This window comes from Aotus nancymaae, unplaced genomic scaffold, assembly GCF_030222135.1.
Source record: "Aotus nancymaae isolate 86718 unplaced genomic scaffold, 86718_ANA_hifiasm-v0.15.2.pri h1tg000049l, whole genome shotgun sequence".
NCBI lineage: Eukaryota > Metazoa > Chordata > Mammalia > Primates > Aotidae > Aotus > Aotus nancymaae.
In genome coordinates this window covers 17,923,037-17,939,931 of record NW_026988463.1, presented here as the reverse complement: position 1 = coordinate 17,939,931, position 16,895 = coordinate 17,923,037, and the positions used below count along the sequence as shown (strand labels likewise).

Sequence of the window (16,895 nt, the reverse complement as noted above, 5' to 3'; positions counted from 1 at the left end):
GACGCGCATTTACACCTGACTGCCCGGCCCCCGGGGATCTGGTGCTTTCCGGGAAGCTTTTGGGAAAAAACTGTGTGGCCGCGGTAGTGGAGATCCCCTGTCCCAGGATTCGTCACCGCGGTGCCTAGACCTCGGCACCGCCCACGAGCCTGGGGACATGGGGGGCGGGACGGTCTGCTATCGGCCCCGCCCCTCTCGACCCCGCCCCCGCCTACAGGCCCCGCCCATCTCCCCAGGCCCAGCGGGCGCCGGCACCACCCCTCGCTCCCAGCATGCCGTGCGGCAGCGGCGGCGCGGCGGGCGGAGTCGGGAGGTGGGGAAGCAGTGGCAGTGTGAGCGTGAGGAGCAGCCGCCACCGCCTCCTCGCCGTTCTCGTCCTCCGGGGCCCCGGCGTCGTGGGCCGCGCACGGTCCTGGAAGAGACGTCGCCTCCCCTTCATCCGCCTCTTTCTCACCGCTCCGCTCCCGCCTCCTCGTCCTGCGCTGCTGGCTCAGGCGGAACCCGGAACGGCCGTCCTCCTCCCCCGCCCTCCGCCTCCTCCTCCTCCTCCTCCTCCTTCTCCTCGGCTTCCTTCTCAGCCCCGGGCCGGAGTGGGGTGTCGGTGGCGGCCGGTTCGGGCGGTGACTCGCGCTTCTTTGGGCGGCGGCGCTTGGCCATGTCGTGTCGGGGAAGGTAATGAGCCGCAGAGCCCCGGGGTCTCGGCTGAGCAGCGGCGGCGGCGGCGGCACCAAGTATCCGCGGAGCTGGAATGACTGGCAACCCAGGTGGGTGACCGGCTCGGGCCCCATCCCCGACCTCCCGGGCTCCGCCTCTGGCGGGCCGAGGCCTAGGGCCGCGGGGCTGGGAGGCGCGGCCTAGGCCCTCCACCCCGCGGAGCCGGGCGCGGCTTCCTGGGTCTCCTCCGCCCCGGCTGGGGAAGGAAGGCCGCGGAGAGGCGAGGCCTAAGTGTCTCCCCTCCCTGCTTTTTCAGCCCGGGGCTCCCGGCGGTGGCACTGGCCTGGGGTCGGGACCAGTAGGTGAGAAAGAGGCAGGGGTGGGGGACATTCCAGTTACCGCTTCCCTCGACCTGAGCTGGGAGATCCTGCGAGTCCGGGACCCTCCCTGTTACTCATTCACTTCCTCGGTTCCTCACTCTTTCAGCCGCCACGTGAGAGACCTTCTAACCTGTGTTCCTTTCTGTGACCCCCACGTGTTAATACTGAAAAAACCAAAACAGAACTCCAGCTAAGGCATTGCTCTGACTTTAGGCAGGACATTCATTAGTGGAGCATGAAATGACATTGTGTGACTGTTGATGGGATCGACCCACTCTGGTCTTGGGAGATGGAAGTTTTCCCTAAGTGCAAGGTCAGTTACTCTGGTGAACCGTAATTCATACCTGGATATTTGAGTGAACTCTTTCGGCACCCGCTTAAAAGACTGGAGAATTTCCTCTTTTATGGAGGAGTTGATCTCAGACCGTTTTGAGGGCTTAGATTTGGATAGATTAGGAACATTAACTTTTTAAATAAATGCAATTTTCCTGTGTTTCTGATCCATTTGGGAGGTAGTTGGGCCTAATTTAGCACTGATTTATTCGAACCTCTCTTACTAAATAAATGCTTGTATTCAGAGTCTGTTCGGAATTTAACCCAATGCTTAGGAGAACTCCTTAAATGTATATAAATATATTTTAGGGATAATTGATTAATGGAACTCGCCTATTTTGGAGCACAATTGTATTATAATTGTCCAGAAACTGGCCAAATAAATGTAGAACGCACAGGTTGTTGGGAAGCCCTTTTGTTTCCTGATAGTTACGTGTAATTCCAGCAGTATTTGGAAATAATTTGGTGAGATGTTAGAATATAATATTTGAAGACCTGTTAGAAAAATCCATAAAATTATCTTTGGCTAATGGGTGGTACACCCCTTAGTCTATTTAATATGCCTTCCCAAATACTATATCTGTTGAGAACTGATGTATATAACTAGATGACTTTAATAATTAGTGCCTGAGTCTAGAATTGAGATGTTTAGTCGTAAAAAAAAAAAAAAAAGTTTGATAACTATAGCCTTGACTTGCCTTGTACCACTTGATTGTGAGTGCTTTAAATAAACTTAGTTGATTTTTAAAAGTATTTTTTCTATAATTGATATTCTTAGTTTTGCCTTTTTATTGAAATGTGTCATTTGATTTTATTTTTTGGCATCTAACAAAGTAGGTGGTAAATGAACTTGAATTTGACAATGGATTTTCTATTTTTTTTTCCAGTATTGTGATCAGTATAGTATATAAAAGAATTCAGTAACCTTTTAGAGGAATAAAGTTCTCTTCACAAATAGTCTTAGAGCTTTTGGAAAAGTATAAATTGTAGTTTGTAGTTCTAAATAAATAGAGAAGAGTTGCAACCACGTGCTGGGGTCACCTGACTTCATTGCTGACAGGTATGAAGCCAAATGGCTTATGTAGTTATGGAATATGTACATGAGCTATTAATAAATATTATCCATGTTGTTTCAAGTGCTTTATTTCTTGGCTCTGGGGAGGGGCAATGGGGGAGGGGAGGAGCTTACAAGAAAGCTTACAAACTTTCTTTGAAGCTGTGCTTTATAACAAAGTTTCAGAATGTAACGCCTTGGTTGAGATACTGTGAGATACATTTTGTTACTGGGAGTAACAGGTTGTTGGAAAGATTTGGTTTTCTCCTGTAGTAGAGGGAACAGGGAAGTGTGGACCTACCCCGTAGCATAACTTGATTTGTTTCTAAGATTGTCATAGTTGATTTGTTAGTCAATAAAAATACTCAGGTGTTTGCCAAGTCATAAATTTTCATTAGTCAAATTTGAAGTTGTTATTCTGTCCCCTCTTCAGAAAGATGACAGACTCTAGGTAACTGACAGAATGGATCTTGATCTTCCTTATTGCTTAAATGAAGGTTTAGAACATCTTCAAATGAAGCATGTTTATTATGGTTCATTTAAACAAGTTTGATTAAACACTTATTTTTTTTTTTTTTGGCCTTTAATATACCATTTCTTCCCTGGTGTTTTGGTTGTGTTTTCCTTGATTTAGGTCTTTTTTTTTTTTTTTTTCCTGAGATGGAGTCTTGCTCTCTGTCACCCAGGCTGGAGTGCAGTGGTCAAATCTCCAACTCACTGTAACCTCTGCCTCCCAATTTCGAGAGATTCTCCTGCCTCAGCGTCCCAAGTAGCTGGGATTACAGGCGCCTGGCTAGTTTTTTGTATTCTTAGTAGAGACAGGGTTGTTCTCTTAGTTGGCCAGGCTTGTCTCAAACTCCTGATCTTAGGTTGGCCTCCCAGAATTCTGGGATTACAGGTGTAAACTACCGCACCGGCTGATTTAGGCTTTGGAAAAAGCAACTCTAGTTGGTTTCTTTTAGTGTTAGTTTACCACTTGGTGTGGAAAATGACTGTTGAGTCGATTTTGACCACACATGATACTTCACACATACTGACAGGAAGTGTTCCAGGTGGCTGAATACATGAATGTCATATGGCAACAGAGCAAACACATGTTCCATAGAAGCATACCTCTAACAGTAAGCATTTATATGGCACTGGCTATAGTCTTCCTTTTCATTCACTGCACTCTCAGTCATTTTTTTTTTTTGCTACAGGGTCTTACTGTTTCACCCAGGCTGGAGTGCAGTGACACAGATACTTGGCTCACTGCAGTCTAGACCTCCCAGGCTCAAGTCTCCTGCCTTAGCACCCCCAAGTAGCTGGGGCTACAGGTGCTTGCCACCTGCCCGCCTCATTTTTGTATTATTATTATTTTTTTTGTAGAGATGGGGTGTCATCACATTGCCCAGGCTGGTCTTTAACTCCTTAGCTCAAGCGATCTGCCCGCCTCAGCTTCCCAAAGTGTTGAGATTACAGGCGTGAGCCACCACACCCCCGCCACCGACCTAAATCAGCATTTAAGAATGGTTAAGCAGGCTTAACCCGGTGGCTCACGCCTGTAATCCCAGCACTTTGGGAGGCCAAGGCAGGTGGAGCTCCTGAAGTCAGGAGTTTGAGACTAGCCTGGCCAACCAACATGGTGAAACCCCATCTCAACAACAGCAACAAAAAAACCGGGTGTGGTGGCGCATGCCTGTAATCCCAGCTACTTGGGAGGCTGAGGCAGGAGAATCACTTGAATCCTGGTGGCAGCGGTTGTAGTGAGCATCACCATTGCAATCTAGCCTGGGTGACAGAGCAAGACTTCTTCTCAAAAAAAAAAAAAAAAAAAAAAAATTACTTGAAATCTGTGGGTCCCTCAAGCATAAAGTTGAGAAGGTTTTGGGAGCCACTGGATGCCTCTGCTTTTTTTTTTTTCCCATCTGAAGAAATAGGAGTGGTGGCTTCTTAGAACAAAGGGATATCTGACCTATGGAGGTTGCCCTCTTTACTCCTCTCCCCTAAAAAAATGACCTATCATTGTCAATAGCTAAAGTCTGTCATTTTTTCTACAGTAGTTTGGAAGATAATCTGCTAATATCAATATCAATTAGGATAGAAATCAGAATGATGTTTTTTTTTTCTGTTTTTTTTTTTTTTTTTTTTTTTTGAGACAGAATTTTGCACTTTTGTTGCCCAGGCTGGAGTGCAGTGGCACAATCTTGGCTCACAGCAGCCTCCACCTTCCAGGTTCAAGCACTCTCCTACCTCAGCCTCCCTAGTAGTTGAGTCTACAGGTGTGTGCTACTGCTCCTGGCTAATTTTTGTATTTTTGTAGAGACAGGGTTTCACCATGTTGTCCTAGATGGTCTCGATCTTTTGACTTCGCAGTCCGCCTGTGTCTCCCAAAGTGCTGCGATTATAGGCGTGAGCCACTGTGCCTGGCATCAGAATGATGTGTTTTAAAATTAAATGTGTAATTCAAAATTGTACATTTTAATATTCCAAAGTGACATTGATCAACTAACGTTGGAGTCAAATAGACTGATTAATTCAACAAAGAAGAGAAAGCATTGAAGTCAACAGAAAACAAGTAGGCTTTTCTTCTACACTTGGGGTCTTAGGACATTATTTGTGTAATTGATTTCTTTTGTTTAGTAATAGATCTATATTGGGTGTCTTACTGTGCCCAAACTTAGGATCTTTCTATACTTCTAAAAGGATGACACCGTATATTAAAAACACCTTTCGGGCTGGGCACGGTGGTTTACGCCTGTAATCCCAGCAACTTGGGAGGCTGAGGCGAGCGGATCATGAGGTCAGGCGTTGGATATCAGCCTGGCCAACATGGTGAAACCCTGTCTCTACTAAAAATACAAAAATTAGCCAGACGTGGTGGAGTGTGTCTGTAGTCCCATCTACTAGGGAAGCTGAGGTAGGACAGTTGCTTGAACCCGGAGAGTGGAGGTTACAGTGAGCCGAGATGGTGTGACTGCACTCCAGCCTGGGCAACTGAGTGAGACTTTGTCTCAAAAACAAACGAGCGAACAAAAAACACCTTCTGGTTTTGGTAGAATGTAGACAAATAAAATTATTCAAAAGTACACACATCTTTATTCTCTATTGTGAAAGACTGAAAAATGGAAATGTGTTGTGAATTTAGAAAAGCCGTATACTACTATGTCTGATGTCATGAGAAGCTGGATTTTTGAAACCAGAGTTGTCTATTCAGCCCTTTATGAGTCTGTACTAAGTCTGATGTTCATAGGTATATAATTTAGGGACATGCATAAAGGATAAAATTAAGTGAAGTTACATATTTTATAGCTATTAGTTAGGTGCAAAAGTAATTGGCAAAAACCTAGTATTAAATGGAACTTCAGTTAAATAGAATTCAGTGATTACCAGTTCTGTTCCACAGATTTCAAAGTTGAAAATTTCTGCAAATTGTGTATGGTTGTTTTACTTGAGGGAGAGTAAAATACTCATAATAAACTAAAAAATAAAAAGTAAAACTGGCTGGGCGTGGTGGCTCACGCCTGTAATCCCAGCACTTTGGGAGGCCGAGGCAGGTGGATCACGAGGTCAAGAGATCGAGACCATCCTGGTCAACATGGTGAAACCCCGTCTCTACTAAAAATACAAAAAATTAGCTGGGCACGGTGGCGTGTGCCTGTAATCCCAGCTACTCAGGAGGCTGAGGCAGGAGAATTGCCTGAACCCAGGAGGCGGAGGTTGCGGTGAGCCGAGATCGCGCCATTGCACTCCAGCCTGGGTAACAAGAGCGAAACTCAGCCTCAAAAAAAAAAAAAAAAAAAAAAGTAAAACTAAAATAATGTTTATTTTTATGTTTTTCTTTCTCTTCTTTTTTTCTTTTCTTTCCTGTTTATTTTTTGAGTTATGCTCTCGCTCTGTTGCCCAGGCTGGAGTATAGTGGTAGAATCACTGCTCGCTGCAGCCTTGACTTCTTGGGTTCAAGGAATCCTCCTGCCTCAGCCTCCTGAGTAGCTGGGACCACAGGTGCATACCACCACACTTGACTAATTTATTTTTCCTTTCTCTCTCTCTCTATCTTTTTTTTTTTTTTTGAGATTTAGTCTTGCTCTTGTTGCCCAGGCTTTAGTGTAGTGGCGTGATCTTAGCTCACTGCAACCTCCATTTTCCGGGTTGAAGTGATTCTCCTTTCTCAGCCTCTCAAGTAGCTGGGACTACAGGCACATGCCACTATGCCCGTTGTATTTTTAGTAGAGACAGGGTTTCACCATGTGCCTAGGCTGGTCTTGAACTCTTGACCTTAGGTGATCCACCCACCTTGGCCTCCCAAAGTGCTGGGATTGCAGGTGTAAGCCACTGTGCCCAGCCTTCTCTCTCTTTTTCTAAAACAGAATCTCTCTGTTGCTCAGGTTGGAGTGCAGTGGCACCATCTGAGCTCACTGCAGCCTCCACCTCTCAGGCTCAGGAAGTCCTCCTGCCTCAGCCTCCCAATAGCTGGGACCACAGGTGCACGCCACCAAGCCTGGCTACTTTATTTATTTTTTTGTAGAGATGGAATTTTGCCATGCTGCCTGGGCTGGTCTTGAACACCTGGGCTCAAGTGATCTTCCCTCCTTTGCCTCCCAAAGTGTTGGGATTACAGGAGTGAGCCACCATGCTTGGCTATGTGAAATTTTTTTTTAAAGTTTTTGTAGAGGTGGGGTCTCCCCATGTTGCCCAGGCTGGTGTTAAGCTTCTATTTCATTATGAAATAAGACATTCCTTATGAAACACTTAGTAATTGTATCTTTAAGTTAAACCTTCCCCCGACCCCACCTTTTTTTTTTTTTTTTGTACAAGTGATTCTCCTCTCTCGGCCTCCCAAGTAGCTCGGATTACAGGCTGCTACCATGCCCCGCTAATTTTTTTGTATTTAGTAGAGATAGGGTTTCACCATGTTAGGCTGTTCGAGAACTTGTGACCTCAGGTGATCCACCTGCCTCGGCCTCCCAAAGTGTTAGGATTACAGGTGTGCGACACCATGCCTGGCTTTTTTAATTTTTATTTTTAGACACATTTTATTCTGTCTCCCAGGCTAGGGTGCAGGCACCATCTTGGCTCACTACAACCTCCACCTTTTGGGTTCAAGCGATTCATTCATGTGCCTCAGCCTCCCGAGTAGCTGGGACTACAGTCATATGTCACCAGGCCCGGCTAATTTTTGTATTATTAGTAGAGACAGGGTTTCGCCATGTTGGCCAGGCCGGTCTCGAACTCCTGACCTCAAGTGATCCTCCCATTTCCGCCTCCCAAAGTGCTAGGCTTTACAGGTGTGAGATGCTGCACTGCCCCCCACCTTTTGTTTTGATTCCTTTATAAATTAGTATAACTGAAGGTTTTTTTTTTTTAAAACGGATAATGAAATACTCTAATTCAGTAAACATTGATGCTTCTAGGGACACACACACACACACACACACACACACACTCACACATATATATGTGTGTGTATATATATATATATTTTTTTTGAGATGGCATCTCACTGTGTTGCCCAGGCTGAAGTGCACTGGTGCAATCTTGGCTTACTGCAACCTCTTCTTCCTGGGTTCAAGCAATTCTCCTACATCAGCCTGCTGAGTAGCTGGGCTTATAGGGATGCGGTACCATGCCTAGCTAATTTTTGTATTTTTAGTAGCAATGGAGCTTCATTGTGTTGACTAGCTGGTCTCAAACTTCTGACCTCAAGTGATCTGCCCGCCTTGGCCTCCCAGAGTGCTGGGATTACAGGCATAAGCCACTGTACCCAACCAGAGCCAGGATTTTTATGACTTGTACAACCACTGTGTTCTAGGAGGCTATAAGTTATTATGGGAGATAGGTAAAGGACTTTGTAAAGGGGAAGAGCATGTGGATTTTGTGATATAATTCTTAGTATACCTTTCTTCTTACTATTTTTTTGAGATGGAGTCTTGTTCTATGGCCAACATATATGCACTCTATGGAGTGCAAGGGCTCAATCTTGGCTCACTGCAACCTGCCCTTCCTAGGTTCAACAGATTCTCCTGGCTAAGCCTCCTGAGTAGCTGGAATTACAGGTACCTGCCACCATGCCCGGCTAATTTTGTATTTATAGTAGAGATGGGGTTTTGCCAAGTTGGACAGGCTGGTCTTGAACTCCTGACCTCAGGTGATCTGCCTGGCTTGGTCTGCCAAAATGCTGGGATTGTAGGCATGAGCCACCACATCTGGCCTTATTTTGTATGAAAACCTGGAGAGTCGGCCGGGCGCGGTGGCTCATGCCTGTAATCCCAGCACTTTGGGAGGCCAAGGCGGACAGATCACCTGACTTCAGGAGTTTGAAACCAGCTTGGCCAACATGGCGAAACCCTATCTCTACTAAAAATACAAAAATTAGGTGGACGTGGTGGTGGGCGCCTGTAATCCCAGCTACATGGGAGGCTGAGGCAGGAGAATTACTTGAACCCAGGAGGTTGCAGTGAGCTGAGATCACACCATTGCCCTCCAGTCTGGGCTATGGAGTGAGACTCCATCTCAAAAAAAAAAAAAAAAGAGAAAGAAAGAAAGAAAACGTGCAGAGTCAGAGGAGAGAAAGCTATACAGTTGAGTATGGGGCAGTGGGGTGATGGAATTGGTCTGTACAATTTCACTGTGAATTTAGGGGAGAATGTCCCCCCAACACAGAAAACTAGGATAAGGCCAGGTGCAAGTTGGTGTGTAGAGGAATTTGGGTACTTATCAGGAATATTACACGTAAGAGGTGAAGCTGAAGCACTGGGTTGGGAACCTTTTTGTAGGCCTTGGATCATAGTTTAAGTGTGATTATATTTTATTTTATTTTATTTTTTTGAGATGGAGTTTCACTCTTGTTGCCCAGGCAGTGGGAGTGCCATGGTATAATCTCAGCTCCCTGCAACCTCTGCCTCCTGGGTTCAAGCGATTCTCCTGCCTCAACCTCCCAAGTAGCTGGGATTACAGGTGCCCACCACCACATCTGGCTACTTTTTTGTATTTACTGGAGACGGGGGTTTCACCATGTTGGTCAGGCTTGTCTCAAACTCATGACCTCAGGTGATCCACCCTCATCAGCCTTCCAAAGTGCTGGGATTACAGGTGTGAGCCACTGTGCCCTGCCCAGTTTAAATGTATTTGGAGTGACTTTAGGGAATTATTGTAATTTTACCTTCAGGAAAGTGGCATAATTTAGGAAGATTAAATCTAGTTGCTTCTTGAATAAGAGAGAGAGAGAGAGCTAGTGTATGTTAGAGAGTACATGCATGCATGCAAAAGATTGCAGTGGGCGACAGGTAATTGGAGCATTATAGAGAAGAGACTGTTAAGGACCTGAGTATTATAATTAATTTAAATCAAGGTAAAAATATTCAGCTCAATATGTGAGAATTTTCCATAATCAAAAGCCCCTCGTTTGTTATCTGATATTGATTGAGGATGATCACTAAAGTGATACTTTTTAATCTGCTCAGTCTTCAATTCATGTTAGACACATGTATGAAATGTCATGTAAGTATCATATAAAATGGAGTGTGGTCCTTGGTGTCTTTTGGGAACATTGAATTGCCATAACTCTTTAGGATTTTCTGCCTTTGTTAACCTGACACTTGCATACTTTCCTTATCCAGTTCACTTAAAATATACCCGTGAGGTTCCTTTCATTGGACCACCCTTAATGAATTCACAGGAGCTGTTTATCTTTTCACGTTGTCAGCATTTTGGTTACCTGTCTTTGACTATATTGAAGTTTTTCAGAGCCTATTTATTTTTGGAAGTATAAAATAAAACATACTTCTTCTTGTATAGAGGCCTAACAGTAAAGAGTATAGAAATTTTGTGGTTTCATATGTGTAAGAAATGCTCCCTTATTCTGTGTTTTTGTTTTTTTAATGTAGGGTATGACTTACTAAATTCTCATGGAGTTCACTCATGCAGAGACATTTGGTTTTGTAATGTTGATTATCCTCCATATTGTATTAGTTAATCGAGTGTACTTTTCCTTTCTAAATTGAATTCTCTTTGGAGTTCTATTGTGATGCTTCTTTGAGATAAAATGTATGTATATATAGGTCTTAAATTCAGTAAATTATGACAAATGTATACACCTATATAACCATGACCCCAGTCACGGTACATATATGCAGTGACTTTTCCATTGTTATCACACCCATTTCTGCCCATGTTTTTTTTTTGTAGTACTTACCACTATCTAGAATTTTTATATGTGTCATCTCCAGTAAAATAAAACCTGCATATGTGCGTGGGTCTGGTAAAATTGTTACTTTTGCTGTCCTCTTCTTTCCTATTAAGTGCATCAATAAATAGCATACACTCTATATTTGAGTATCTTTCCTCAAGTAAATACATGAAAATGAGATCCTGCAAGTTTGTGTTTTTATATTTAGCGTTAACTCCAGAGTTTACAACACTGTTCTTGTAGGATGCATTTTGAGGGGAACGCTTCTTATGGCAGCCCTGTTAGCTTGAGGCAGGGCTTAAACAAACTGAGCAGGCTCAAAAGGACAGTATTCTAATGGACTGCAGTGGCCAGATCATTTTATAGAAGAAAGAATATGGTAATTTAAGATTCAAATATTTTGTCCATCTTAAAAAATACCTGGGCGCATATTTAAAGTCCTTTTACACATTGACTTATCTTGAGTCTATTGTATCTGTTCATTATTTAAGCAATGTAATCACTAAAACTTTAAGCACTAGGTTGAGCCTTCTGGCATCCTATTAGAAGGCTTGGGGAAACACACTTCTTGCCAGTTGCATGCCTGCTGATTGGGGAATGAAACCCAAATATTCCAGAATCAATAGATTATTTTATTTTATTTTTTGAGACAAAGTCTCATTCTGTCACCCAGGCTGGAGTGCAGTTTCGTGATCTTGGCTCACTGCAAACTCTGCCACCTGGGTTCAAGCAATTCTCCTGCCTCAGCCTCTTGAGTAGCTAGGATTAGCAACCTTGCCTGGCTAATTTTTGTATTTTTAGTAGAGACAAGGTTTCACCATGTTGGTCAAGCTGGTCTTGAAATTCTGACCTCAGGTGATCCACCCACCTTGACCTCCCAAAGTGCTGGGATTATAGGTGTAAGCCACCACGCCTGCCCCAGAATCAATAGATTTCTTTCTTTTCTTTTCTTTTCTTTTTTTTTTTTGAGGTGGAGTCTCGCCCTGTCGCTCAGGCTGGAGTGTAATGGCGTGACCTTGGCTCACTACAACCTCCGCTTCCCAGATTCTGCCTCAGCCTCCCGAGGAGCTGGAATTACAGGCGCCCACCACCATGCTGAGCTGTTTTTTGAATTTTTAGTAGAGACAGGGTTTTACCATGTTGGCCAGGCTGGTCTCAAACTCCTGACCTCACAATCCGCCCACCTTGGCCTCCCAAAGTGCTGGGATTACAGGCGTGATCCACTGCACCCAGCCCAGAATCAAGAGATTTCTAAAAACATACTTCTTTCATATTAATATTGTGACCCTTCCAAAAAAAGGAATTGGATTCCTCTTAGAAATCTGGAGGTTAATGTCGATATTCATATTCATATTATGTTGGTATTTATATAATATGTGTAGGACCTTGTATTTATTGAAAAACCTTTCATAGACTTTTTGTGTTTATCATTTAAAACTTTGTTTTCAGAGGGGTTTCTGGCATCAGAATTATAGATGGTTTTTGTTATGGAACTTCCTGAGTTACGCTCTTTGATTATAAAGGGGAGACACTAGATTTTTTTTTAACCCTTTTTATCATCATAGAGAACTTCAGTAGTTTACAAGAAAATTATTAGAGGCTTAGCAGTGGTCTCACTGCACATACATGTATGTATCTTTGGGAACATACAGGTTTTTAAGAAGTTGTTAAACTTAATATTTGCCAGATCTTTGTTTTTGGGTGGCATCTTAATAGCCTAGAGAAAAAGCTCCACTAATAAATATGTCTTGGATTACATAGTGACATATATTAGCTTTTCCTCCACCTTTGATAACATTGCTAACATTTTCTTTTATATTTTTACCGAAGCTCTTTGAATTTAAAGTTTATTTAAATTTATTAATTAAAAACACTTACCTTTATTCCCTTTGGCATTTCAACCTGATGTTAAAAGATGTATATGAGTGTTATGTGTGTTTGAATTTTTTTTTCTAAGACAGAGTTTTGCTCTTGTTATCCAGGCTGGAGTGCAAAGGCATGATCTCCCTCTCTGCAGCCTCTGCCTCCCGGATTCAAGTGATTCTCCTGCCTCAGCCTCCCGAGTAGCTGGGATTACAGGCTCCTGCCACCATGCCCTGCTAATTTTTGTATTTTTAGTAGAGATGGTCTTTACCATTACCAGGCTGGTCTTGAACTCCTGACCTTATGATTCACCCGCCTCGGCCTCCCAAAGTGTTGGGAGTCACCATGCCTAGCCTATTTTAATTTTTTTTTAATGGAAGGAGGGAGGATGCCAGGGCCATGGAAAGCTTGTACTCTGCCAGTGTAATAGTTTAAAGTACTTGGGGTGTGGAGAAGAACCACATACATCTTCTAAACAAAGATGGGAAATGTCATGTTATTATATAAATGTATATACAGTATTAAGCAATTATAAGATTTTGGGCCGGGCATGGTGGCACTGTGGGAGGCCAGGGCAGGGAGGTGGGTGGATCACTTGAGCCCAGGAGTTCGAGACCAGCCTGGGTAGTATAGTAAGACCCTGTCTCCACAAAAAATACAAAAATTGGCTGGGAACAGTGGCTTACCCCTTTAATCCCAGCACTTTGGGAGGCTGAGGCAGGTGGATCACCTGAGGTCAGGAGTTTGAGACCAGCCTGGCTGATATGGTGAAACCTGATCTCTACTAAAAATACAAAAATTAGTTGAGCATGGTGGTTTGTGCCTGTAATCCCAGCTATTCAGGAGGCTAAGGCAGGAGAATTGCTTCAGCCCAGGAGGCAGAGGTTATAGTAAGCTGAGATCACGTCACTGCACTCTAGCCTGGGCAATAGAGCAAGACTCTGTCTCAAAAAAAAAAAATATATATATATATATATATATATACACACACACACACACACACACGTATATATATATACGTGTATATATACATGTACACATATACACACATAGATATGTACATGTATAACCTCTGCCTCCCGAGTTCAAGAGATTCTCCTGCCTCAGCTTCCTGAGAAGCTACGATTATAGGCATGTGCCGCCATGCCCAGCTGATTTTGATTTTTGTATTTTTAGTAGAGATGGGGTTTCTCCATGTTGGTCAGACTGGTCTCGAACTCCCAACATCAGGTGATCTGCCCGCCTCAGCCTCCCAAAGTGCTGGAATTACAGGCATGAACCACAGTGCCCAGCATTATTTATTTGTTTATTTAAAGAGACAGAGCCTCATTGTGGTACCCAGGCTGGTCTCAAACTCCTTGGCTGAAGCGATCCTCCCATCTCAGCCTCCCAAGTAACTGGGATTACAGGTATGAGCTACTACACCTGGCTTGGCCTGGAATTATTTTTAAAGAGAAGATTTAACAGATGCAGTTCTTAGAAAATCTTGAAAACATGTCATTCCCTGAGATTGTGCTTCAATCTAGTGGCTAAAGGAATTTTATCAGAATAACTACAGTTATATTTTCAGGAGTTAAAAAATGGTTGCATATATTTCTTATATTGATAAACATCACTTCACCTTTACCTTGATAATAAAGTCCCAGTCTGCTTTTGAGACTCTTCTTTTTAGATTTCTGCAGTGTGTAACTCTTTTTTGAGACAGAGTCTCACTCTGTCACCTGGAGTGCGTTAGTGTGATGTAACTTTTTTTTTTTAAGATGGGGTTTCACCATGTTGGTCAGGTTGGTTTTGAACTCCTGACCTCAGGTGATCCGCCCGCCTTGGCCTCCAAAGTGCTTGGATTACACGTGTGAGCCACCACGCCCGGCGATGTGATGTAACTTTTAATGATTCTTACTCTTTGCTGGAATGGGCTATGTTTGGCTATTTATTTATTTATTTATTTTTGAGACTGAGTCTCACTCTGTTGTCTAGGCTGGAGTGCTGTGGCAAAATCTTGGCTCATTGCAGCCTCCCGCTCTGGGTTCGAGTGATTCTCCTGCCCCAGTCTCTGGAGTATCTAGGATTACAGGTGCCCGCCACCACGCCCGACTAATTTTTGTGTTTTTATTAGAGACAGAGTTTTACCCTGTCTGGTCTCGAAGTCCTGACCTCAGGTGATCTGCCTGCCTTGGCCTCCCAAAGAATTAGAATTAGAGGCATGAGCCACTGTGCCTGGCCAACAAAATTATTTTTGTTAAAGGAATAAGGAATTCTCATTTGTATCAGAGATTAAAATCATACTAGATTTTATAAGTACCCATACTCTCAGTACCTAGTAAGGAGGGTTTACCGTACATATTTTACCTCTGATTGCAGATAGCAAATTTCTTTGCCAATTTGATGTTTAACAGTAGTTCTAAAACTCTTTTCTACCCCAGAATACCTAAGGAGATATGTCCTCCAGGAATTATTGGAAATGTTGAAAGGAATCAGCCCATTTAAAAGTCCACTTCTTGTCTTAGTATAATTGTGTTTGGGAAGTTAGAGAACTAAAGTATTTTAGATTCTGAATATGCATTTGAGGTACATAATATTTAAGTTAGTGGTAGATTTCCTATCTCTGTCTCAGCCAATGATTTTCTGATTTTACCAGCCTAGTGCTTTGGATCTGTTTTTATTTTTTGTGTTTTCAGTGGTCAGTCAATGAGGATTTAGCCAGAATTTTAGAAGCCATCAAAATGGATAGGCAATAAAACATTAACAATTTATAGCATATTTATTTTTCTTCCTTTTTAGTATTTTTTTTTCATTTGATTGACCAGGAATTAATTTTTTAATAAATAGAGATGAAGGTCTCTCTATGTTGCCCAGGCTGGTCTTGAACTCCTGGTGTCAAGTGATCCTGTCTTGGCCTCCCACAGTGTTGGGATTATAGGCGTACATGAACCACTGTGCCTGGCCGACTGTATTTCTTTTTCAAAAAATAAAGTGCTGTAGTGGATTACCTCAGGCATTTCTCAGACACTGACAAAAAGCAAAATTACTATTGTGATAGAAATTTAGAACCTTTTAGTGTAGATGACAGTTGTCTTTTACTGGTATAAGTTTCTTTCTGTACCTTGGCTAGGTTAATCCTTTTCGAACTTTTAAGTTCAGCTCTTCTTTTTTGAGAGAGAGTCTCACTCTTATCGCCCAGGCTGGAGTGCAGTGGTACAATCATGACTAACTGCAACCTCCACCTTCCAGGCTCAAGTGATCCTCCCACCTCAGACTTTGAAGTAGCTGGGAATACAGGTGTGCGCCTCCAGGCACAGCTCATTTTTACATTTTTTTGTAGAGATGAGGTCTCACTGTATTGGCCAGGCTGGTCTCAAACTGCTGGGCTCAAGCGATCAGCCCACTTCATCCTCCCAAAATGCTGGAACCACAGGCATGAGCCACTGCATCCAGCCAAGTTCAGCTCTTCTTATGCCTGATTAATTCAGATACAATCAGTCTTTGGTTTTATCGGCAAGCACAGTGACTTTTAACTTTAAACCAGTGCTACATTTTTGCTTTTTCATTTAGAATGGCTAAATATGGCAGGCAATGTAAGATATGAAATACTGAATTATTAAAAATAAATTAACAACCTTTTACTTATATTTTATACCTTTCCTGTAAATAAGTGTTTTCTTTAAAGTCAGGCCTATTGAGGTATAATTTACCTGCTCTATATAGTTCTTTCAGTTTTGACAAATGCTTATAGTAGTGTAACCACCACAACACAGCCAGTTATAGAATCATCTCTCCCAAATTTCCTTGTTCCCTTTTGTAGTCAATTTCCATTCCTAGCTCTTTGTAATCACTGGTCTTTTTTACCCATACTTCTGTCTTCTAGAATATCTTAAAGTTTTAAAAATTATTATGGTAAAATGCACATAAAATTTACCATTTTATAATTCAGTGGTATTAAATACATTTATGATGTTGTGCAGCCATTGGTATCTAGATCCAGAAGTTTTTCATCACCCTAAATGGAAACCCTTCGCTGATTAAAGTCACTCCCCATTTTCCCCTTTCCCCAACCCCTGTCAACCACAATGCTGTTTGCTCTTTGGATTTGCCTATTCTGAACATTTCATGTAAGTAGACTCATACAGCAGGTGGCCTTTTGTGTCTTGCTTATTTCGCTCACTGTAATGTTTTCCAGGTTCATCCACATTGTAGCGCCTCTTTTCTTTAAGAGACAGGGTCTCACTCTGTTACTTAGGCTGGAGGGCAGTGATGCTATCATACTATCATAGCTGACTGCAGCCTCCAACTGCGGGGCTCAAGTGAGCCTCTCACCTCAGCCTCCTGAGCAGCTAGGACTGTAGGTGTGTGCCACCACACCTAGCTGATTTTTTTTTTTTTTTGAGATGGAGTTTTACTCTTGTTGCCCAGGCTGGAGTGCAGTGGCACGATCTCAGCTCACTGC

At 42.9% G+C, this 16,895-nt stretch overlaps 1 protein-coding gene across 3 annotated transcripts in view; it reads left to right on the top strand.

Annotated features, from left to right (window-relative positions):
• Window positions 1-277: 277 nt before the first annotated feature.
• The window catches only part of SMG1 (SMG1 nonsense mediated mRNA decay associated PI3K related kinase), a 113,228-nt gene continuing 96,610 nt past the window's right edge, over window positions 278-16,895 (top strand). For 2 of the 3 annotated variants that reach the window (XM_064362529.1, XM_012464649.2), the window contains exon 1: window positions 278-764. In XM_064362529.1, coding sequence (XP_064218599.1) covers window positions 676-764 — 89 coding nt within the window. In that variant the 5' untranslated portion in view covers window positions 278-675. The remainder of the gene's footprint in view (window positions 765-16,895) is intronic. The other variant, XM_064362530.1, reaches the window with a different exon arrangement.